The sequence below is a fragment of the Cinclus cinclus genome, chromosome 2 (genome assembly GCF_963662255.1).
Source record: "Cinclus cinclus chromosome 2, bCinCin1.1, whole genome shotgun sequence".
Classification (NCBI taxonomy): domain Eukaryota; kingdom Metazoa; phylum Chordata; class Aves; order Passeriformes; family Cinclidae; genus Cinclus; species Cinclus cinclus.
Window position 1 is genome coordinate 69,307,184 of NC_085047.1, and position 25,391 is coordinate 69,332,574.

General features: G+C 35.3%; 1 protein-coding gene across 10 annotated transcripts in view; it reads right to left on the reverse strand.

Moving 5' to 3' along the window:
• Window positions 1-25,391, reverse strand: part of MYCBP2 (MYC binding protein 2) — a 171,926-nt gene that overhangs the window by 115,196 nt on the left and 31,339 nt on the right. For all 10 annotated transcript variants that reach the window (XM_062487781.1, XM_062487784.1, XM_062487786.1 and 7 more), the window contains 14 exons: window positions 21,430-21,583; window positions 19,954-20,150; window positions 19,491-19,733; window positions 19,143-19,214; window positions 17,251-17,347; window positions 12,802-12,875; window positions 11,483-11,621; window positions 10,796-10,872; window positions 9,041-9,245; window positions 7,975-8,139; window positions 7,128-7,286; window positions 6,478-6,682; window positions 5,643-5,788; window positions 4,808-4,909 (listed from right to left, as the gene is read on the reverse strand). In XM_062487781.1, the coding sequence (XP_062343765.1) occupies window positions 4,808-4,909; window positions 5,643-5,788; window positions 6,478-6,682; window positions 7,128-7,286; window positions 7,975-8,139; window positions 9,041-9,245; window positions 10,796-10,872; window positions 11,483-11,621; window positions 12,802-12,875; window positions 17,251-17,347; window positions 19,143-19,214; window positions 19,491-19,733; window positions 19,954-20,150; window positions 21,430-21,583 (2,035 nt within the window). The remainder of the gene's footprint in view (window positions 1-4,807; window positions 4,910-5,642; window positions 5,789-6,477; window positions 6,683-7,127; window positions 7,287-7,974; window positions 8,140-9,040; window positions 9,246-10,795; window positions 10,873-11,482; window positions 11,622-12,801; window positions 12,876-17,250; window positions 17,348-19,142; window positions 19,215-19,490; window positions 19,734-19,953; window positions 20,151-21,429; window positions 21,584-25,391) is intronic.

The following is a 25,391-nucleotide window of genomic DNA, read 5'->3' on the forward strand; positions in this document are numbered from 1 at the left end:
TTAACCACAACTGTTCTCATGGTATCTACTATTAATCTAACTTATGAAAATATAATATAAATATTTTTACTTTAAACATTAGCTTTAATAATAATTGGATCTTTCAGAAAGCAATCCCAGACTCAAGTGCAATAATGTAACTTGACAGAACCACACCTGATGGTCATTAGGAGCAAAAGCCTAAAGTTTTCTCTTGAAAACATTCTTAAAAAGTCATGTGTGAAGAACACTGAAACAAAAGTAATCCTGAAAGCATCAAAATAAACATTTAACTAAAACCATAAAAATAAGCTACACCATTATTTAATAAATAATATTGCACTTGTACAGATAGTTCTGCTGTTTATTTATTTATATTTAGGTGTACTAAAATTCAGCAATGACAAACTGATTCCCAGCTCAGAGTGGCTTGAGCAGATGTTAAACAGATTTGTATGATACTTAGCCTACTATGGTAAAACTAATCACTGAATTAACTAAATCAGTTACAGTTCAGAAAAATGAAAAAATGCCCAAATCTAAGCAGCCTCAGATAATAGTCTTATAGCAGAGCAGCTTGGACTAAAATTAATCCATTTTCTGTGGGTTCTTTGTTGTTGCAAATAGGATAAAACTGATGAAAATTGATTTTCCTTTTCTATAAGGGCATCAAAAGCTAAACCTTGCTTAATTACACACCGAATCTGCATCTCAGTAATGATCTTCTAGAGGTTTTTACATCATAGGCTGAGAAAGAGTAGTGGTGAAATACCAGTGAAGCATGAGACCATTTATAATTGCTGTATTGAGAAGCATTTCTGTATTTTTTAGCTTATTAGTTAAATATAGTTTATAAAGCTATTTTAACATTCTTATTGACTTCTGGAAAAAAAACCAAACCCAGAATTATCTTCATGTGATAAACTGAAATCTTTGACTATTCCAACTTCTATTACTTCAAATACCAATCTGAAAAAGTCTCATGAACAACTTTCAAGATTAGCTCTATCAGAAAAAGCTTGTCTTAGGTTCATTACATTAAACTGTACAACGTGGCCCACAGATTTCTGTAATCCATTAAGGCATAATTTAATGCCCCCATGATGAAAAAGTCAGTTCCACAGAAAAAGAAAAATAATTAACCATGTTCTGAACACTCTAACATACCCAACTTACTGATTTCCACAGAAAACAATGAAGTGAACTATTTCCATATTCATCTCTCATTATACTCTCATCAAGCCCCAAACCAGCTTGAATAACAATAAAAAACTTCACTATGTGGAAAATCAGCTCTTTCACTTCTCACCAGAAGAACAGGGACTGTGAAGAACTGAGATAATTCCATCAATAATTATGCTGAGGTATTATGATTTAGCATAGAAGCTGTGATGAATACAGCTGACTTTATTTCTCAGAAGGTCACACAACTTCTCAAAAATGTCAGCTCAAAAATCTGGAATTGATTTTGAACCCTCTTTACCACTTGTCACAGTCACTTGTGAAAAGAGCAAAGAACTATAGTAAACATTAAGGAACTTTCAAATTTTTTAAAAGAGTGGATTATCCCTAACCCTTTTTACCCACTATTAATTTAAGGGCTCTATTTTTTTTTCACTAAAGCAGAATTTCCTTCTTGAATACAGCAACGTGAATACCTAATCTGAAACATAATAAAAATTATTAGCTGGTTACAATTCCATCAAGGCAACTACAGTTTGTGACTCCTTTAAAAGCAAAAAACAAAGAAATCTTCAGCATAACTGCTTAAAATCTCTGAAGTACTCAGTATGCTGCTGCTGAACAGCATGTATAAGGTCCCTTACAACAGTGGCAGGCTACTTGGATGCTGTGTGAGAAGTGAGCCAATTGTTTGTGACAGTAATATTGAACCAGGTCATTGATATTGCAGCTGTTAACAATTACTTCCTCCCAGAACATTTAAATTCAGAGTTTCTATTTTCAGATAGATGCAAATAAAGATGAGCATTTTCTTCTTCAATACAAGAGACCACAACTGATCTTGTGAAGGAATTAAATGATTGTCATACCTGCAGACATAACCATCATCACTTCTCTTAATTCAAGTGGACCTCAAGAACTTATTTTTAATTCAGAGGTCATGATAACAGGACTAAAGCTGGAGTTTTGCTAAAGAAGCACAGTTAGACAACTTAAAAACCAGTATACTTCCACTGCTTGTACTTTTACATTTCTAAACTTCAGCCCCATTTCAACACATTTAGTGGACAAATGGGTGAGACGTTTCTTTTTGATTTTTGGTTTTATTTGTATGACTGTTTTAGGAATTAAATATTCCTGTATTTTTAAAGCTTTTGTAGTCTTCTTGTTTACAAGACATTCAAGATTTACTAAAAATATTTGAATTGATTAAAGGTCACCAAATGTAACTAAAGAGTGTGAAGCAACATTCAGTGATGAATCCTGTTCCTGACTATCATAAACTATGCATGCTTCATTTCTTATAGAAGAACAGAAGACACACATTAACACACGAAATAACCCAGAAATCAGAATCCTGACAAACTAAACACCCAGTACCTTAAGGAAGTGCCCTAAAGAGCTGGTCTAGCCTTTAACTGTTTAAGCAGTGTTTTCAGAAAATTGAAAGCTTGAAAGTTTTCTCTGGATTTCTAAATAGCTATTTCATTAGCATGGATTTGTTCAGTTACATGTGCACAAATACTAGAAACTCTTGGGAAAACTAAGCAATAAGTAACCTAGCAATCTAGTAGATTATCTAAATGTTCTTGTTCTCTCTTATGAAAAGAGTAGCATCATAAGAATTGTCAAGAATGGTGCTACTCTTTGCACCAACTCATTAATGAAAAACTGCAACATCTGTATGGAGAAGTAAAAAAGCTCTTTAATCTGATTATTTGAAAATCAAGATTGATTATAAAATCAAATATTCATACCTGATTATATATAAAAATCTCTCTAAGTATTTGTGAAACGCTGTTCCCAACTTTATCACAAAAAGTCATTCTGAACCAAAACACAAGATTAATCCCCAACCTTCCCCAGACTGGCATAACCATTACCTCCTACAGCCACACAGGTATGGGATTTCAATGCTCTTTAGATAGACAATGTAACACAAATGTGTTACAGCAACAAGCTGGCCAACAATCTTTTTAGCTACAGTCCCTATACAGAATCAGTTACGTTGAAAAAGACCTCAGAGATCATCAAGTCCAACCTATGATCACGTCAAATAGACCATGATACTAAATGCCACATCTAGTCTTCCCTGGAACACCTTCAGGGATGGTGACATCCCTGGGCAACCCATTCCCAATCGCTTTCTGTGAAGAACTTCCAAATGTCCAGCCTAAACATCCCCTAGTGCAGCATAAGGCTGTGTCCTCCTGTCCTGTCAGTGGCTGCCTGGGATAAGAGACCAATCCCCACCTGGCTACAAACCCCTTTCACACATACACCTAATAAAACCAACCACATCAGTACATTCCTGATACTGTTCAACTTTTTTTGCTTTTTGAAACAGATGGCATACAGAAGGGATAAGGTGCTCTGGGGTTCTACTTCTAACCACAAAAATAGAAGCAAATGTAAATTTTTCTGTGCCACTTGTCTTTTAACTGAAATTTACCTCCCAGCTCTGTCATCACTGATGGGCTGAACAGCAGCACCATTCAACAACGCCTGGGCATTTTCTTAGGATTCAAGAAAATATTGCTAGCTGCACTTACCATTTGCCAGCAGCATGCAGCAGCTCTCACATGACCTAAACAAAGGCCTCCTCTCTTCACCTCACAGCTAAAAATAGCCACAAAGATGCAAAGAAAAACAAATATTCCATCCTTTTCCATATGCATAGGCAACTACAAGCTTTCTCTTTCTTGTTGCTCCTTATTTGTGTGTGGTTAAAACCAGCAATTTCTTAATGCAAGTGAAATGAAGACAATTCACATCACAAGATTCACTGCACAGTCTAGGAAATAATTTGGATTAAGAAGGCACATTTTGTATTCAAGTAAAACCAGTATCTGACTCATGAAAGAAGAATCAAAGTGGTATTTATAACGCTGCTGGAACTTGAAAAAGCGTATGTCCCAAGAAGTTATTCCTCTTCTCAACAAACAATCTTAGCAACCACATCATCATGCTTTACAAAAATATTACAGTTTACATCAGTCTAAATTTCTCCAATTTAACTTAACAAGACGCTGAGGTATTTTAGAACATGAAGAGTACTGAAAAATTCTTAAAGTACATTATTATTTGTGTGGAAAATGATCAATGAGGTAGATAAAAAATAAGAACATTTTTAAACGTTGCACTGGTGTTTTGTTTTTTTAATTCAGTCCGTGTCAATAGTCTCATGTTATGCAAATAGAGAAAAGTCCATTTTATAAAAGAAAATTCTGCCTATTATACAACAGAAATGAAATAATTTATTATAGTAACTAGGTAATTTATAGAATAGGTAAACAGCATGGGACAATCTTGTAGTTCTTTCTTCCTATACATATGTTTTAGGATCTACATTTTAAAACACAATCATTCAACTATGAAACAGCAATAAAAACCAAACCGGGCCAGTGACAATGATATAAAATGCTCCTTTCCATCATTAGACTTATGATTCTTATGTGTAGACTTCGTCAAACACTGATTTCCCACTATTTTCTAGAAGCATGCTACATTAACTACCTGCTTAGGATCTGATTTAGCTTGATCACTGTACAGGCTCACTGGAGGAAGACTATTTTCATTCTTAGAGAACAGACTCAAAAGTTTCTTTCTTCTTTCTTTTCGAGCCCATTCTCAATAAGTCACTCACCTCTTCCTTCTTCCAATCTATGTCTCCTAATTACACGTTGCCGCTTTTCTTCTTGTCGTAGCTGAAGGTGCTCTTCAATATTAACTCCAGGAACAGGGACAGCTAAACAGATTAAGAAAATAAAATATGTAAAATTATCTTTTAAATTGTTATGGTGGCAATAAACCCTAAAAAGAACAAAATAAATTAAAACCGAAAAATGAAAACTAGTTGCCCTTTACATGGCCCTGACAATAAACAAAAAGGATTTGAGTAAATTTGGAAGAGTTCTATGCTTTATCTCAATTTTCTGGTTTTCATCAATCTGACAATCCCAACATCACTAAGGAGTACTTAGACATATACCTATATAGATGTACTTCAGCATATACATATATCATGTGTTATAGTTATTTCCATTCTCCTCTAAAAATTTTCAGAAAGTATTATTAAACCAAGTTCACAATTGTTTATATTTTTAAAAGGCTTTACATGAATTAGCCATGTTTTAGTTTAGTGCTTAAATCCTGATAAAAACATTATAGAAAAATTTTCAGGCTATCAAAAAGGACAAGAAGAACTTTGTAGTATCAACATTAGTATAACTGCACAGGTTACAAAGTGGCACAGGTGACTATAGTAAGGGTAAGCTTAGAACTGTTCACTTAACAGAATGATCCCACTATATTGCCATATCACCAATAAATAAATCTGACTGTCAAGCACCTTTTTAACAATATTATACTAAAACTGTCCCGTAACAATGAAGTGTGTAAACAAATTTACTGAGGGAAAAAAAAAAAGGTGTAATAAAAATGAGAATTAAAAGTCATTTTGCTTATTTCATATCACTTACCCAGCAAGAGATCTAAAGGTATCATCTCTTTTACAGCATCAAGGATTCCTCTTTGCCTTGCTTCCTGGCCATCCAGTTCTCTAGCACATGCCTTGCAGCAGCCACAAACGGCACAGCCTGACTCACCTGAGCCACAGCCACAGATTCTACAGCAAACAGAGTTGCTTTATCACTATCTTTTATTTTTGTGCATTAATGACACCTTTCTAATTAAAACATAGATTATTACTTTGTTCTATCTGTGGACATGCAAGTTTTCCTGAGACAGACAGGAAGAACAGCTAGTTTAAATACTAGCTGTTGTTGCATGATGCCAGGACCATACACTGAATGCCTACTGAATTGACTTCTCAGCGTTAACTTTCCTTTATTTAATTCAATGTACACCACATGAGAACACGAACAAGGAAACAATGAGCACACAAAATGCAGAAGATATAGTAATGGTGACAATGGTCCTCTGCAGCTGAACTAAAAAGTAACAGATAAAAGCAACTGGAATAGCAAGATAAAAGACTTCATCACAGGATGAAAAAAGCTTATCCCGAGCCAGCAGCTCTGTCGAGAGACAGAAATTATGCTGGTGTTAATACCCAACAGCCTCTAGTAAAGAACTACTCACTCACTAAAGTAAAAAAAGTTTTAAAACTGAAACACCTACAGCCACAAGCTATTTACGGAAATTTTAAGCCATTTCTGATTTTTAAAAGCACATACAACTACATATTTAGCTATAAAGTTACTTCAGATGGAAATTTCAATTCAGCCCACATTCAGTAAGTGCTTTAGCCATCCAAACTCACTGTACCACCCACATTCCCACACATGTCCTTACCCTCCAGGTACTCTATCAGGACGCCCGCTACTAACACAGCCGGCTCCATAGCCTGTGCAGTCTCCACATACAGTGCACACCATACACTGCTCCAGCTTCCATTTATGCATGCCTGGAGGACACATCATGGACTTCTCATCTTTTTCATCCAATTCCTCTTCCAGGTCTTCATCCATTGCTGTCGCCATGTTCTCAACTCCAAAACCTAATTAAGATATTGAAATAAGAAATATTTGCTTTCTGAGGCCAACAGATAAGGTTCTGGCTTAGCCAGAGAGGTAAGGACAGGTCAGACAGGACTCTGGGCAACCTGATCTAGTTGAAGATATCCTTACTCATTGCCAGGAGGTTGCACTAAATAACCTTTAAAAGATCACCTCCACCTCAAACTGAACAGTGGCTTACTCTGAAAAACACTCACAGATCAGGTTTTAAAAAGAATTACTAGGAATGCCTGATTTGCCTGCTCAGCCAACACAGTGACTTTTTTGAGATCTCTCTGTGCATGGGTACACATGATTTTTAAATCATGTTGCATGCATTAAAGCTTTAGTGTTGGAATTACATTTTATAATAAAATGTTCAGCTGTTTTCACTTCTTTTACTTGCCAGCACGCAGAAGGAAAAAAAAAAAAATCAAGGTCCCACACCTTTTCCTCCCTGGGTCATAGAGCCTGTGTCTCGTCCACACTGTCCTTTATTATTTACTCCAAATGTCCAAACTTCTCCATTCTTCATTAACACACAGGTGTGAGCTTTGCCCATGGCTACTTGAGTGACAAAATGGCCTTTCAAATCTGTTACTAAACCTGTAAGGCATAAAACACTTGAGTGACAAATTGCACTTTCTAGCCAAGAAGGAAACTCAATGATGTAAGAAAATTGTTAGTGGATCCTGACAATTTTAAAGTTTACAGCAAAGGAGAAAAACAGATATAAAAAACAAGTGCTACAATAAAAAGTGAAAGGAGAATTACGCCTAGGCCACCTGTCCTGCAAAAAACGAAAAGCCAAAAGCCAACCTACAACTGCTGCAAATGACTTGTTTTGAAAAATAATTCTAAAGGAGTTATAAAGCCATTGGAGTTTGTTTCATTAATATTTTACTTAAACTGCAGTGTACAGATCACCAGCTACCTTATGAGCAGAGAAGCACCTAAGACCTAGTTTCCAGCAGCCTTCGTTCATAGCAAAACATCTTATTTCTGTGACTTTTTCCTGTGTGGCTGCCTTGTGTCAGATTAATAAAAGTGAATTTTCTTCTCCTCAGTGGAAGAATGAATTTGGATAATTGTCAGCACTGATGCTAAATTCTTTTACAGAACTTTCAGAAACTGCCTTTTTCTACCCTTCTATCCTATTTGTCTGAATCAACAGAATGTCAGAAATATACTAGGAAAGTAAGAAACACACAACATTTTCATGGGCTAAAAAACCTCCATACTAATTTCAATAACTATAGTTGAAAAATAATTTCCAAGACTGATATTAACTTACTTGTACTATCAGAGTAAATGGCATCTTTTCCAAACATGTAGAGTTCTCCATCTTTGGAAATTACAGAACTGCTTCCATTATTGCACGCTGTAGATATCACAATCTTCCCTTCCATTTTAATAATTTTTTTAGGCTTATATGGTTTTGATTGCCGTCTGCTTTTAGCTTTAAATGAAGAAATAAAATACAAATAAATCTACAAAAAAAATTCCCAATCCATCACAGGCATAATCATTAGTTTTCAGACGCTAATGGAAAACGCCCAAACAACTAACTATATGTACAATCTCCTGGTCTAATTTTAATTGGATTATACTGGCTCCTCTCAAAAAATTCAATGCAAAGACATTATGAGATCAGCATCTTTTAGAAGTGATTCTTCAAGAATTTCAAAACACTGTAATTATTCTTATTAATGTACCACATCATCTATCATCTGTTTCCTAAACTGAAATATTTAATTTAGTATTATAGCAGATCACAGCTCCAGGACGCTTAAAGCTATCAATTGTCTTAAAAAGTCTATTTCAACCTACACACACAACTACAGAAATCAAGACTAGGAAATGTGTTAATTTTATATTGATGAGGCATTTGTTGATCTGAAGATCAAATTACTCAGTCTTCTTTAATGTCTGAAGAGTTCTGCTTGATCAAGCCCAGAACATCTGCTTCTACAAGTTCTCATCAATACACCTCTCCATGAGCCAATAAAACAGCCATTTCCAAAGCTCAATAAAACAGTAGCAAAGAGGCAAGAAGTTTGGCTCCACATTCTGTCCCAGGCAGACAGCATGGCCTCTTGATCAAATTTATAACTGCCTTTTTTTGGGACAACTCTAAAATAGTAGTTCCACCACACAACCCAAACTGTGGTAAAACACAGACCAGATTCTGTAGCTGGGAGAGGTTTTAGCACTGGTTGTCAGGACTTGTGGCCAGCATAATTTCCAGTACAACTAGCATCCTTACATTTTCCTGGAAAATGCTGAAATTCTTATTTTCAAATTAAGAACTCTTTAAGAGGCTTTTACCAACCACTGGTCAAGCAAACACTAATACATACTTGATTCACCATCCTCTCCTTTACTAGCAGAACCTGTGAAGAATATGCTTCCATCCTCAGCAACAAGTAAGGCATGGGAGCCGTCATGTCCAACAGAAAACTGAATAATCTTTGGAGATTTTGTGATTGGGAGTTCAACCCATTTGCCAGCTGAAGGGCCACCTTGTTTGATTCCAAGGCTCTGATATTTGCCAGTATAATAAATCTAGGAGAAAAAAGTTCATCAGTTTTAGTTACACCATAGCACTTCAAGCTTACATAATGCTCAAAGTTGCATTGTTTTTAAATCCTTTCATTTCAAACCACACCACACTCTTCCTGACTTTGTTTATGCCATTTTGTTTATGCTCTGTCTTAAACCCACCAGTATTGACTTAAGGGGGGAAATATTCTGATCAGATTCTTAGATTAGATTGTTTTGAAATGTACTTTCCACTGAGCCAATGAATGAGTTTTCATACATATTTTTTTTGGCTAGATGACTTGAACACACAAGAAAGAACAGAAGAAACTACTCAGAGAACACTAAGCATTTAAAACACTTCACAAAAAAACGCCTGGTCCGTGTAAAAACAAGATGGTATTATAACAATAAAATAATTTCCAAATAACAAATTACTACAAATTTTACTATGCTTCAACACATTTATAAAACATGAAAACATGTTTAGTAAATGCACAGTGGCCACTGACCACATAAATAACAGAATGAGATATTTCACATGAACAAACAAAAATACTGACATTAACTAAAAAGTTTCCTTTAGAACCATGAAACTCAACAGCTCTATAAAATTGGTATGTCAACCTATGGGGCACCTAAAGCCATTTTACATTGCCTTATATATTGTATTTCCTACCTTAACAGACAACTTTATAGACCCAACCTGGGAAATTTGGTAATTTTATACTGAACAGGAATTTCTGTTAGCTGAATGATAAAATTAATCTGTCTCCTGCAATGCTGAGGAGTTCTATTTGATCGAATTCTGCTACATACCATTAAATTTTCTTTAAAAATATTTACTCATTAACATTTTCAACAATCTCACTATTCTGACAGCAGAAGAGCAAGGCCTTCATTCCAATAAAGCTATACAATTCTTTTTAATGTGTAATTAAGAATTACGCTTCTACAAGATAAACAGAATTAGTCTTCCACAATGAAATAGAAACACAGTAAATAATGTGAAGAGTCAGTGACAGTATTATGTCTAAATTTCCATGAATATGCAAATGCCTCTAAACACATCTCCACTGAGCAGAAAGAAGCATCAAATCATGAAGAATAGGTTTAAAGAAATCAATTGAAAAATTTGCATAGGGGAATCAATAATTCTCTAAAGGATCAAGAAAAAAAATCAGGATGGGATTTAAATAAATTACTGTCATCAGACTGTGGAAAGTTATGAGGTGGTAAAATCTGCAAAGGTGCTAACACATGATTTGTAGACAGAAGGCAATTTTGTTACCCAAATTAAAAAAAAAAGCCCTTCATTGTAAGGCTGACTGTAGAAATTTCTATAAATGCAAGTCATGGATTCCTCAGGGGTTCCAATTATCTGTTTATGCTTTTATATAATTATTGGCCTTTTATGTTTTAAAACAGGCTCTGAAAGACATTTTTGAATACAGTCATAAACATACATTCTAACATACTGAAAAGGGGAAAGATATTATGGAAAATAATGATTAAATTAAGAAACAGAAATCTATTGGTGCAATTTGCTATTTACTGCAGAACATTTTCAGTACCTTTCCACTAGCAGTTTTCATCAGTGCAAACTCTCTCCCAGCACCAAGGACAGCTGATTCCTCATCAAACCCTGTACCTGTGCAAGCAAGATTGTGTTAACTGAACAGTTCAACCAGGCAGTATCAAAGACCAGTTATCTGTCCAACCCTGCTGGTCCATGCAGCCAAATATGCCCTTTTTTTTTGTACTGATAGAGCCAAAAGCAAGTTGGCAGAGCAAAAATACCCCAAAGCAAAGGCCAAGTGGTATTTTTCAAAATACCTTCACAGATACTAAGAATTCTTAACCTCGAATTCCGATGCAAATGTGTTTCTTAATGTAATTCTTTCTTCCTTTAATCCAGTCAGTGGCCCTTGTAAATTAGTTAACTTTGACCCACAGCAAGGTGTTCCACAGCTTAACTGTGTTTTATAAAGTCCAAGCTTTGAATAATTATAAATTTGTTATACAACTGAAGGAAAATACTGGAAAGCCATGACCAGTACTAGAGACAGAAAGGTGGCTCAAAATGGGTATATGGATTTGACTGAGTCAAATAATGCTTAAATGGTTTCAAACACCTCGCCATGTGTTTGATATGGAGCTACACCTTCCTGCACATAGTAGAGCCAAAGGAAAGTGCAGTGTTTCAGCTCTATTGCTTGAATTACCAGGCTTGTTATTAACCTTCAAAGAAGAGAACTTACTGATAATGTGCAAATCTTTCTCCAGATCAAACAAGGAGATGCCGCAGGCATGTAAGCATTTTCTTGCAAGCTTAAGCTGCAGTTCTTGTTGCAATACTGGCTCAGTACTTGTGGCAAATATTCGCACTACAAAGCCATCCTGCAATAAAGAAAAATTCCACTTTATACCTGTATAAGAATTGTATTAATTTACTTTCCAACTTCTATGTTCATCAACAGAGTATTATTTCAGAATAAACTATCAGAGGACACATGGATAAAGGAACATTTATCATAACATAACATTTACTATTGAAAAGAAAAGAAGAAGTGACCATCAGGACAAGCTGAATTAAGTATCTGACACCTTAAACATTTACTGAGTTCTACAAAAATGTTATGAACATTATAAAAATAGTGAACTGCTGCAGAAATTTTACTTTTGTAACTGTTTACATCTTTTAAGGCCTTGACTTCTCCTGATTCTTAACTCAAAATTCTGCACACAGAGAGTGACTGCTGAAAAGAGTAGCTAGAAGAGTTTTCTGTTTACAAGTACAGAGCATCTTATGGTCTTGTTTAAAAAAAAAAAAAAGGCAACATTTGTTCTGTTTAGAGGGAAATGGATAAATCCTGGTTTTCTTACAGTTGATGTCTGGCATCTTTTGACAACCCCATCACACCCCATCCCATTTTACAGATTTCTCATTACCAAAAACAACACCAGAACTAAAAACATAATAACTGTCTGCTGAAACAAAAAAAAACAAAAAAACAAACAAACAAAAAAAAAGCCATACAACCACCACTACAGTTTTGTCCCTAGTAAGAACACTTTGAGCTTCCACAGTTTTGGCCAACAGGCAGTTTTTGTACAAAAATTTACTGGAATGTAGTATATTTCCTATCTCTTCTAACAAAACTGGCTGAAATGACCCAGTAAGTTCCAAAGCAATTACAGGAAATTAAATCAAGAAAAAAACCCCTTATCCTTAAGCTCTAAGAAGCTTATCCCACAAAGAACCCATAGAACATGCTAAAAAGACATTACTCAAGGTATAATATTTTTTCTTCCTGAAAGAGCAATTGACTTTTTCTTAAAACTTATCTGAAAAAATAAAAAATCCATCACAAATCAAAACTGTGAGAATAAATACCACAACACTGTTTTTTTCAATGCACAAATACGGCAGTTTCCCTTTACTTCTAGTTGCATGGATTTCTTCCTTAGTTGTGTTAGTGAAGAAAAAGCCAAATATGAAGTAAAAGGAAGCTATAAATACTGTAAAATAAAACCCAGTTGAAAGAAAAATAGTTTACCCATCATTTGTAAAACTTACATCTCTAGATGCTGCTATTTGATTAATATATTCTCCATCTGTGAAAAGGATATTCTGCCCTTCAGAATGACAATCTGCGAGAGAAAAATGAAGTGCACTGCATCAGTTTATATTAGCATACATACACTCACTCCAATCAGATTATGGGAGCTGTACTTAGTCTCAAGTGAAATGATACTGTTATGATAATGTATTATTTTACATGAAGATATTCTAACTCATCAAAAGCATGTAATAATTCTCTTTAGCTCCTGGAAGAGCTACTGCAGTACTTTCCATTGTATGAAATATATGTGGTTACACCCCAATATTTAAATGCAAAAAAAAAAAAAAAAAAAAAAAAAAAAGATGTGGTAATCACCTGTGAGGAATATTCTAAACTATTACAACACAACTACATTAGAACTTTACAGGACTATTAAGTCCTTTTCCTTCCACATAGACTTTCTTTAATGTAAGGACCATTATAATCTTTAAAGAAATGTTTCCTCAGTCCAGCAAATAAATCCTACAGAAATAAATGAATCATGGCTTTCATTATTAATTATATTTCTAAATTATTTACAGATTTCACCAAACTATTAGCTAGAAATCTGGGTATTTTTTTGAAAACTATGAAGTAAATACTTGAATATATCACTCATTTATTGAAACTAGGTCAGCTAATTCCAAGAAAAATGGTAGGGAAAGAATTCAACCCATTTAGGAGGAAAAAAAAGAAAATAAGCACTTTCTCTGCAAATTTAAACCTATGTCCCTACACCATTTCTTCTTCCCTTCCTGCACTGTTGAGGGAGCAACTGGCAAAGACATTGATATCATATGGTTCGTAAGGTGTTTGTCGCACTGATAACACAGAGGAAAGAGACCTCTTCCAAAAATACTACAGGACAGTCACTTCACACTTCAAATACTTGCATCATAATCTGAACAAAAATCCAGCATTAGCATTTTATTGAATAAATTTAATGCTAAATGAAGCACACATGTCTTTCTAGCATAATCAACAAGCTCTATTTTTTGCTACCTAGCTAAAGCATTAAAAATAACACAGCTGCAAACACCCCACAAAATCCCACTGTTTACTTTTTCCTGATATACTGCCCAGTCCAATACAGTGTCTTAGAAGGAACAGAATATGCATTAGAAAGCCTTCTGTAACTCTCACATCTAGAAGCAAAATACCAAAAGTAGACAACTGTCCTTCGCCTTAGAGCACAACCAGGTATGAATCACAGAAGGTGTGAAGCAAGCATGATGGAAAATGACAGCAGAGACACTGAAGTTTGAAATACTGCTCTCTCAAAAATATCTCAGATTTAACAACCAAAGGCAGTTTACACTACTAATTCTCTATGCTGCAAAGTTGTATTAGTGATAAAATAACTATTAGTAACTGGATGAGAAGTTCCAAAACTAATATAAATGACATTTCTCCCAAGGTTACAGGAAGCTGGTAAGCATGGAGTTTCCTTGAATGACTGAAAATTACATGCTCACATAAACAGAACAGCCAAGGAAACAGCACATTTTGGCCACCAATGGGTCCATATTGCATTATTTAGCCTATTGCTTGAGTCATTTCAAGAAAGGTGACTCTCCTAGTAAACATTTCTGGGGGTTATTCCTATGTTTGAGAGACATGTTCAAAGAAGAAACCTGGAACAGGGATGAGTTTTTTTAAAATACATGCTCTCCAGAAGACTTCCTAAAAATCTGCACTTGCTTAGCTAACAAATAGGCCCGCCATTAAAAATCAAATTAATGGGAAGACTAAAAAATGGAAGGCAAATGGAGTATCTGGAAAAACTAGCATAGTGTCTCAGCTAGGAAGGAGCTTCTATCATCAATCCTAAATCTTATTCAATCTGACTTTGTGTATTACTGTGGGGGTGAGGATAAACAAGCTTTCTGTCTGCAGGTGGTTATAAGGGAACAGGTTTATGTTTTACTAAAAACACATAACTACAGAGATCTGTTAATTACAGCCTACTTAGAGGCTTCAAAGGGAGGTAACTGTGAAACATCACTTTCCACATCCATATTGTGCATTCTGCACCTGCTAATAATGCAGGCATTGAGGTCATCTAGGCTACCCTCAGTCAGCAGTACTTTTCACACTAAGGGAATAGTCCTGAGCCTAAGATACTAATTTGCAATTTCAAATAACAATAAAACCATATACCATGTGACTTCAATTTCTCCAGCAGAAAACAGAAACTGTTTTAAGGTATGCAATAAGCATTACTGTTGAAAGAAATGGCAAAGATTAAAATCTTTGTAAATTCAGGTCTAGTCACCTAGTAAATTCTCATGGATTTCAGACATTCTTTCATGATATATGGACTAAAAAAAAAAAAAAACATATGCACAACTCAGGTACAGTGTATAAATCTGGGCAAAGGCATTAGTTACAGGAATGTTGACACACAGCCTGGAAATTCCAGATATAAGGCTGGATTTGCAAGATCATCTATCAGTGTGGAAAGACTGTCTTTTAAAAACAGAACTTTATGGTTTCAAGAAGTTGATGAATCCTACTGTCTGAGAAAGGAGAAAATAATGTTCCACAGTTCTCTGACCCTTCTAAGGTCGTGTGACTTCCATCTAGGATCAACTTCTAATCACACCTCCTAACCTCCTATGCACCCCCTATATGAATAAATTCTAATACCTTTTTTTTAATGCACTATCACCAGCCCAGGCATTTGAAAAAGATTAATTCCACACAGTCAAGTCTGAATACCACACCAACAAGGAGCAAATATTTGCTGTGTTCAGCTGTAAGCAAGGTCACTGGCCTCTAGTTCTATCCAGCATGGCTTTTCAGAACTAGAACAACTTCCAACAACTTAAGATCTCACTGGGGCAACAACTACTGTTTAGATTTAGTACCTACTCAGTTTTCCTCAGGTCAGACACCTTCCCCCTGCCTTCATTTCATTCATTCTAATGGGAAAGGAAAATAACCAGAAGCGGACCCCCTGGAATTTGTCCTAGGCAAAAGAACAAGGTCATATCTGCTCACAGTAACACACTGAGATAAACATGTAGAAGTGCACAAAGCAGAACAGCAAAGTTCAAGGACTGAATACAAAGGACTGGAGTTACAAAGAACATCTAGCTTTGACACCATCACAAACCATACAAAATGGAACTGTGAAGGAAGTTTGAGAAATTTCTTAATGAGTATTCCCAGTCAGATTTGCTTTTGCATTTTGCTGAGAAGGCACACTCTCACTTAATTTGTGCCTTTTTACAGTATATGTAAAAGGCACTCCTTGCAGAATGACATTTTTAACTACAATTTGCAAAAGCAAGCTAACAGCTCTGAAGGGTAGATTTTACATGTGCTCAGTTCTCTCAAGACTTGCATGAATATGTTTTTGTTTACAAATGGTTTAAGGACATCAACGAACCCTGCTGTGTAAGAACCTGCCCTGAGGTGAAGAAAGTTGAAATACCACTCTCAAAGGCATTTTTTCAGGTCCTTGAATGTGCTCACTGAAATAACTCATACAGCCCCCACAAAGAGCAAGAACAGCTTAAAAACACATACATACTTCAAGGATGCGCAGAAGACTGCCTGCACTAGATTCACATTCAGAACTTGTTTTAAAAATTGCTGTTTGCCTTTAAAAGACAAAAATCCTAGAGAACTCTCCTGAGGTTTCAGTCAGTGATTTCTTACTTATGTCAGCATGAAACAAAAAATCTTTCTTCTAATCTGCAAAATAAGCCTGTCACTGCTTGATTAAAAGATGTTCTTGTTTCCTTCTGCCATGTATGTGTATAGCTAAGAACAGATGTATTTCACTAGAAGATCATGAAAGCATGTTCCAGGAACATCTCATTCTCTAAACAGACTGAAGTTATGAGGCTCCTCTGAAAAAGAACAACAAAATAAAAACAACCTCCCACAAAACAAACCCCACCCAAAAACTCAAAACTAAAAAAAAAAAAAAAAAATTTTAAAGAAATAAACCAAAATCCACCACCAAGACAACATCAGAAGCATGGTCCATCAGTGTTCATTAGCTGCCTTTGCTTTTTGGATATATTTTTACCCTATTAAAAAACAAACCAATTTTGTTCAGAGTTTATAATTGCCTACATGTAAGAGATCCTGGAAACGAAGTCATACATGAGCCAAACACTCGAAATCCAAACAAGAAAGAAATTAAAATTTTTAGGAAGGAATTTAAGGTCTTGCAGTCTCTTTAATTAAGATGATCACACATTCTAAAAGGAATGCTGCAACATTCTTCCAGCAACTGGAGTAAGATGCAAGGCCTCTAACTGAAATACTGAAGCTGGTCTGAAGTGAAGCAAAGTCAAAGCAATCTATCTGTGATCTCAAAATCTCTCAGTTTCTCTTTTGCTTGCCTGGAAATACATAACATGTAAACAGCAAATTATACCAGATTTCTGTCATCTGCATGTTCTTACCTGGCAAAGCAACTGTACCGTCTTGTTCCAAGGTTTCAGGGTTTATTCTTACGGCTGTCATACTGTGATTATTCACATCTCTATATAATAAATAGCCCTGACAAGAACAAAAAAATAAAAAAGAGGTATGAAAATACTTTTAAATATGTTAACAGATGTTAAAAGGGAAAAAACACAATCATTTAGATATCGCTGTAAAAGAGTACAAGCCTTTTACATCAAATGATCAACATTTTTTCTACTAATCAAATTCCACATTAAAAAAATGGAAATTTGATTCCCTTCCTCCACTTTCTATATGCCATAGATAAGCATACTGCAGCTTGTATACAACTGCTGAAGCCCCACATGTTAATTCTATTATTTATATCTGTATACAATTAGAGTTAAAAGCCACAACCACAGTAAAAAACAGTGTTTCTGTCTCCACTTTTCAAATTAACAAAATAGTCACAGGAATTACAGAAAGGTGATAGATTATTATGTTATGCTATATGGAAGGGTAATCATTAATGCATATTAATATATGCACTAAAACCTAGAATAAAAAAATTACTACTTTCACACCCAGACTAAGACATTTTCTTCCATCAAAACTACTGGATTAATAAATCTCAGTGAAATGAGGAAAACAAGCCCACATAAATTAAGCAAAGAACATTAAAGAAGATAGAAAAGCTTCAATTTAAAAATAACTAATATGATGAAGGAAGAAAAATCACTTGAATTTAAGTTAACCAAGCACCTGAAGGGAAATGACACTAAAAGCACAGATTATCTCTCTTATGGACATACAACCAGTAATAACTGCAAGTCACACACCTTTCTATAAATATAGCCCCAGAACGACACTTGTCCCAACTGCAGTGCCTTTGGCTACAGTCACTGTGTAAGTGCATACACCTGTGTAAGCACTCAAAAATCATCACATATATTTATAGTTATGTACAGAATGTCCAAACATGTAACTCTATATAATGAAACCACATGAATCCTGTTCCTATTCAAACTGATAAAACAGGCTCCAGAATGAATGCAGCCACACCCATTTGTTTTGTGCCAGCGTACCTTTTGCAATCTGCTTTTTACATTAAATAAAACAGATTTAATGTGTTTTTGTGTATACACACACAGAGAGACACACACGATAACTGCAATGAAAGAACAGGTATTTGTAATGGACAATAACTTCAAAAGCATGGCAAGGAGCATACTGAAAATCACACTGGGACAATGAGATCACTCAGTTAATAGCAAACATACAATAAATTAAGTAAACTAATTGTTCTCTGAAATGTACTTTTTGGTATGCTTTGAGGGGTTTATATAATGAATAATAAAGATGTAAGAAAAAGTGGTTGCTATTGCAGAAATTAAACCATCCAAACATAGTTAACGCTGCAATGACAAAGTCAACAATTATCTCTAAGTATTGTTTATATATGCTCAATCCTACCCGACAAAAACAGCATTTCCTTTTTTTACTGCAGATGTTTTAATGTCAGTTTCTTTTCATAAACAGGTATTTCAAACATTTTTTACATGTTTGTTACAACAGCACTTTTTTACACCCACTAACATGGACTTCGAAACACTCATCAATTGACTGCACGGTTCATAAACTGATGTGCTAAACCATCATATTTTGCAAAAGTCTTTACAGTGACAACACAAAGCAAGAACACCCCATTATGCCTTTCTACAGGCCAGTACCATCACATGTCCATCATCTTCCATAATTTAGAAGCCAGTGCCAAAAATTATGTTCTTTACAATGAAAGCCAAAGGAATGCTAAAATATCCATGTAAGCTTACTCTAAGCCAGGGTCTACTTAAACTACTCATGAGAGATGAGGATGGTTGCACATTTTATATTTTAAGTATTCACCTACCTGAGCATAGCCTAACCAAGACTTTTTTTCTTTTCTGTTTTTGATGCGGGACGTAGAATTGTATATATGGCCCTGAAAAGCAGAAGACTTCCATCATTTAACAAGTACCAGAGTGAAAACACAACACAATCATTTACCATCTAAGTAATGTCTTCAAACACACTGCAAAGTGAAAATTCTAAGAAAATGTTGTCATTGTCATAGAAATCACCAGAAAAATTTACCCAAAATGTAACAGAACTGATGATTAGTAAGCTATATAGGATTCTCCATGGAAACAGGACATCATTAAAGTTAAATTAAAATACTAAGTATCACTAAGTATCAGACAAGAAGCAGCAACATTACCCTCACTGTCCCGCTATATCCAGAGCCAATTTTGTATAGTCCATCTTTGCACAAGAGATAGAGGAAAAAACCATCACTCTGAAGTAGGCACTGGTCATCCTCATCTACAGATATTTCTTTCAATGGCCATTTGTGCATCAAGGCTGCCTTCTTTATCCCATTACTGAACCAGTCCTGAATTTGGATTTTGCCCACCAGAACTGCCTGCACGCTCCGCTGAAGAGAGTTTAAAATGGTTGGCACCTAAACAGCAAAAGAAATAGTGAGTGAAAAAGATGACAAACTTTTAAATGTTGCATTTTCTGTTTTAACTCCAACTCAAGAGAGACAAAGAAATACCAACTCATCCCAAAAATAGTGAGACGGAAAAAGGTAACTGAATTAAACAACACATCTTCCCAGAACTCAAGAGAAGTACTCATTTCCATAAATTCCCAGATACAGAGAAGTTTTAGTGCAAAACCTGAATAGTCTGACAAGCATGGCTGCCATTATTGGTGAGGATTGCAGAGATTGCTTGCAACGTCCTTCCTGTCTCTCCCCAGGCAGCTACCAAACTGAAGAGGCAAGCGCAGGAAAGTGCTGTCAAGGACTGTCCTGTACTGTCATTCATTCCCGTGCTACGGACAGTTATTTCCAGAAGCAGCTGGAACAGGGATTCTGGAGATAAAACACAGCCATTACACAGAGAAGTCACAAAATCACACAAAACAATTTAACTATCAATGGGCAATTTAACTAGGAAAATACATTTTATCTTTCCTCAGCTATTATGTTTAGAGCTAATTTTAGACAGAACAGCATCTTAAACCTAAATTATCCTTAACTTTTCTTTTTTTTCAGCCAGAAAACATCAAGTCTGGATAATCACCAGGGCCAAAGAAGAAAAACTACAAATCCTCTGTCACAGTTGACCACATTAACAAGAAATGGGCCCAAAAGTGTTATTGGACCTGCCTATTCAGTCTAGCCCATCACTGAGATGATGCAGAGGTCCTGACAGAACTTATCTACTCTTTATGACCATTACCCATGTTGCAGTACAACCCACTTCACAGAAATGAGCATTTCAAATTGAGGCTTGAAAATTATTTTCATCACATGTGTCTTTCCACACACCGTTTGGTGGCTTAACAGCTGTAACAATCAAGGTGTGAAATCCACCTAAATTTTCTTGAGAGCAGACACAATTAATCACTGAAGCAGTAAATAAAAAGTCTTCCTCACAGCTTTTAATCCTCCATACATCAACACAAAATCAAACTTTTCCGTAACAAATTACTACCTTTGGAAATGGAATACTGTCAAGTCAGGAAATATTAAAAAATACATGAAGTGTAAAGACTTTTCAAAAAATTGTTTTTAAACAGCTCCAGCTACAGCCTAGACATCTCAGCAGTTCTATAAACCAATGAAAGATAATGGGATTTTAACTTAAAGGATATAGTCAACCATGTTCTGAAACACATCAGGAATTCAGCCTTGATTTTCAGTACCATTAAAACGAAAATTAATTTTCAGGGAAGCTTTGGAGCAGCCAGAGAAAACAAAAACCAAGAATTCTGTTAGCAGCTTCACACTAACACTGTTAGCAGCTTCACACAAATTATAACATTAAAATACCTAAGTTATAGACCACAAGAGAAGATTGCAAGAGAAATCCACCCTAGAACTGTATTCTTTCCAATAAGACCAAATATTTTATGCTTCAGTAAAACAAGTGAATCCCAATTTGTTACGCTGTAATGTTTACTATGTTTCAGTGAGGAAATACCACCTACTTCCATAAAGACAATAAGGTGTTTACACTCCAGAACAAAGTCAGGTATTTGAAAACAAGCATGGCACTATCTCACAAACACTCGCCAGAACCATTTTCTTCTGTCCAACACAATAACAGATGTATGTTAATAAAAATACAGTAAGAGATGAGATTTACCTAGGACTTCAGGAGGCTCTGATTGCAGGCCTTCTGGTTGCTGACCTTGGAGCACATTAAGTAGGGCTTGTAGGCTCCTGAGACACAAGGATGGATGAGAAAATCTTGTCTCCTTTATCAATTCAAAGACTTCACACAATCCAACTTCAATGATCTAAAAAAAAGATTTTTCAGAACAGGTGTCAATATAATATTTTTAGAACATCACCAGAAAGAATACATCCCAATGTTCACTGAACAAGACCATTACTCAAATAGAAAGTCGTAATATAAAATACAGTGTTAAATCAAATGAGAATCAAAATCAAGAACCCACCTATACAACTATACACAAATATTACACTTCAGTCAGCCACTACATAAAAGGGCATCTCTAAGCAGAGTAATAGTTTCCTGAAAGAATAAGGAATGTTAAAACTTTTTGCACAATAAAAGGCAAACTGTGCCTTTGAGCCCTTCTAATTTCTATCCAGTTCACACTTTGACAGTCTTCTTTTTCCTTGCTCATTAATGTGAGCCAGCCAACTACAATGGTCTTGCAACCTGGCTTACAACCTGAATAACAACATGTTTGACAGTTGATACTGGCAGCTTTACCACTTTCCTCTCCAAAGCCTTGGAGACTATTTCTTATATTGTGACCAAAACAAAGATTAATTGCTTGTCACTAAAACTCTGTATGCATTCATCACAGACATACATTAAGCCAAAACAGGACATGTGTAAAACCCCTGTTACAGACATCTCTAGCTTTCCCTTCCAGAATTCCTGACTACTCTAAGATTACAGTCATGCTTCTCTCCACTGACTGCTCCCTTGCACTTCCTTCTCAAACTCTGTATTTAATAGCGATGAAGACAAAAGAAAAAAGAGGAGGGTTAGCACATTACAAATAAGCCACTGTATCTTAAGAACTTCACCATGTATTTTGGTCAGGAGCAGAACCCCTATGTATAGAGTGTTTAACAGAGACGCACCCCTGAGTAAAATCTTAAGAAAAAGACTAAAATGTGAAAATAAGTAACATCATTAATGCAACTGCCACTCACACTTACAACATATACATTTTGGTAGTCAGCTCTAAGTTCTACTGGATGCCTTGTAACTGTCTTTGCTGACTTTTGATTCCTGTCTTTCAGAAATTATTTACCATCTATTTTATTCCTGAAGGAAGGATAAAAACATAACCAAGTCAAGTCTTCAAAGCACACCAGCAATTTTCCTGCTAATTACACCTTACATTTCACATCTGCAGTGGAGTGAGGGGAAAACACATGCATGGAATATACAAGGAAAAAAAACTGTTAAAATAATACTGGTATGATGGCTTTTCCAGGATCTAAAACTCCCCATCATCCTAAAGGCTAAAAAACAAAATCCATCGTAGTACATTTTTAGAAATGCCCTTCTTGTTCATAGTGTCTTTGAGAGAAACTAAGTTTATTTTATTCTTCCCAATCTTCAGTCAGAAGACTTCGTCTAGGAGCTGACCGAGGCAGCTAGAGAAAGTAGAGAGCACAACACAGTGGAAAGAGTTTGGTGAACTTCCACTACAGTAGGAATCAATAAGAGAGAGTTCTGCTAGGATGTTTGTCAATTATGCACAGGTTTTGGGTTGGTTTTTCAATACGTGAGATCAAGAGACTGGGTAGACTTCAAAAAATAGATCTATTCACTGTAATATTTCATGTATGTATATCATGTTTTTATATATGTGGATATGTCTGTGTATCCCTCCACCTCTCTCCTTCACATTGTGCACTGAAGGACAGAATAAGCAAGAAGTTCTTTTCAAGACATCTTAAGCCTGTTCTCACTGCTCTTTGAAGGGTTTTTGAGCCAAAACAAGCACCACTCTGCCTCAGCTTCTGTGCCACAGCCTGTTTACTGATGCTCTCTGTGCAGCCATTCTCCCATTCCCTTTGCAATACCTTTGAGACTTCAGATCAAAAGTTTAAGACTGCTTAACAAAAGGTACCCAAAATTCTAGGCTGGATGCAAACATTGTGACTCCTAACTAATTCTGAAAATCCCTCCTATTTAATCTTGAAGTCTTATCTGTATTCTTGTTTTATTTCCTTTATCTTTCCTCTCATAGTATTATGAGCATTATACAAATGCTCACATTTCTATAATTAATATTAGACAACTCTGAATTAATTTATATTATATACATGCACAAGAAAAACAGAACATTCACAAAGGTAACGTTCTCCTAAAGAATTTTAAAAGACAAAGCCAGTCTCTAAAGAAATTATTTGACTTCTATTTTTTGTTGCAACTTAAAATTTTAATTTTTGCTTATGCTTATTAGCAAAATGTATGCCAATGAAGGAACAAAGAAAATTTAAGTCAGATAATTCCACCTTAATCACTTTCATCTAGTATTTGCTCCTTTTAGTACAGTGCTTTTGTGGATCATTCAGAAATCAGTGTTAACTACAGAGGGGTGAGGGTGAACGGTGTGGGAAATACCTCTTCTTTACCCTGCAGATTACGAATCTTATCAACAGAACTGAATCTACTCCATTTTAAGCAGAGAGAATTCCTCATCATTTGTTAAGGTACTAAATAAATAAGGTAGCAAATAAATATGTCAGACCAAGGCAAATATTTTTTGAGAAACCAAAAATATAAAGCTATCAAAGCAAGTTACTAAACTATCTGAACACAACCAAAACACAAATCTTTTGTTATGCTAATATCTGATGAGTAGCAATATCTCTCTCTTAAGATTAAAAACAACTGTTCTCAGTCTTATTATAGAAATTCCATAGGACAACTTCTGATTCCAAAATACATTCTACTTAAAGGCTCTAACAAACCTGACTTCCTCAAATTTAAGATCTGAAAGAAAAATATTTCAATAGAACACTTGAAGTCACCCTAATCTACAAAAACGTAGAATGTTTTCAATTTAGTCTCAATTAAACAAAAAACCATCAACACACCAAGGACTATACACTGAAGAATCTGTGAAATCACAAACCATAGCCATCCTTCTTATAATCTTTCACCTCACTGTCAAACTCAAAATACATCAGCATTCTTTTTACTAAACTAACAGTTACTATCAGAAATTTGTCAAGTAAATACTGTAAACTTTAGAAACTTTATAATAATTTTCTTCTTCACAGATAACAAACTAAGCCCTGCACAAGATTGTTCATTATCATGAGACAGATGTCTGTATCCAGGCTACCAAGACATTTACATAGTTAGTCCCTATAAGTTTTACTACATGTGAGACAACTCCAAGCAGATGCTTTTTTCAAAAACATAAATGCAAGTTCAACTGTTACCTCCAAGTGACCTAAACAACCTTATATTACATAGATAGTTATGAATAATACTGAGGTTGTATCAGATACCTAAACATATTTTTGAACCAAAAATTCTCAAGTTTGTTATTTTGTAGATTCTTTACTAAAAGTAAGCAGTTTGAAAACATACTGGTTTTCACCAATTTAATATTTGCTGTGCTGAATGCAACAAAATCTCAACAATTTTCCATCTTGAGAGAAGTTTGTTATCGACAATTTCCCTACCATTTTTTCTAAGCCACCATCTTTTTAAAACTGTGTTACTTTTCCAAATCTCTCTTTAATGAACTGTCCAACACAATGCCAATGTTTTGGATTCCACGTGCAAGTCTTCTGTCCTTATCACTGATAAATCTCATCCTTCTTGGAACCTCTTTTAATTTCAATATCTCTTTAAAATGCCACTCCATTCATTATAAATGCCAATAGTTACATGGCCTTTTACTTAAAAATAAGCATCTACAAGCACTTGCTGACTCATTTGATACAATCCACGAGGACTCAGATGCAGTTCATAAACAATACTGACTTCATTTCTAGTGACCACATATTCTGCAATCATCAATCATGAAATTTCAGTCGGCTGACTTGGTTATGCTTCTTTGCAATTCTCCACCACTATTTTCTGGAGCACCAACT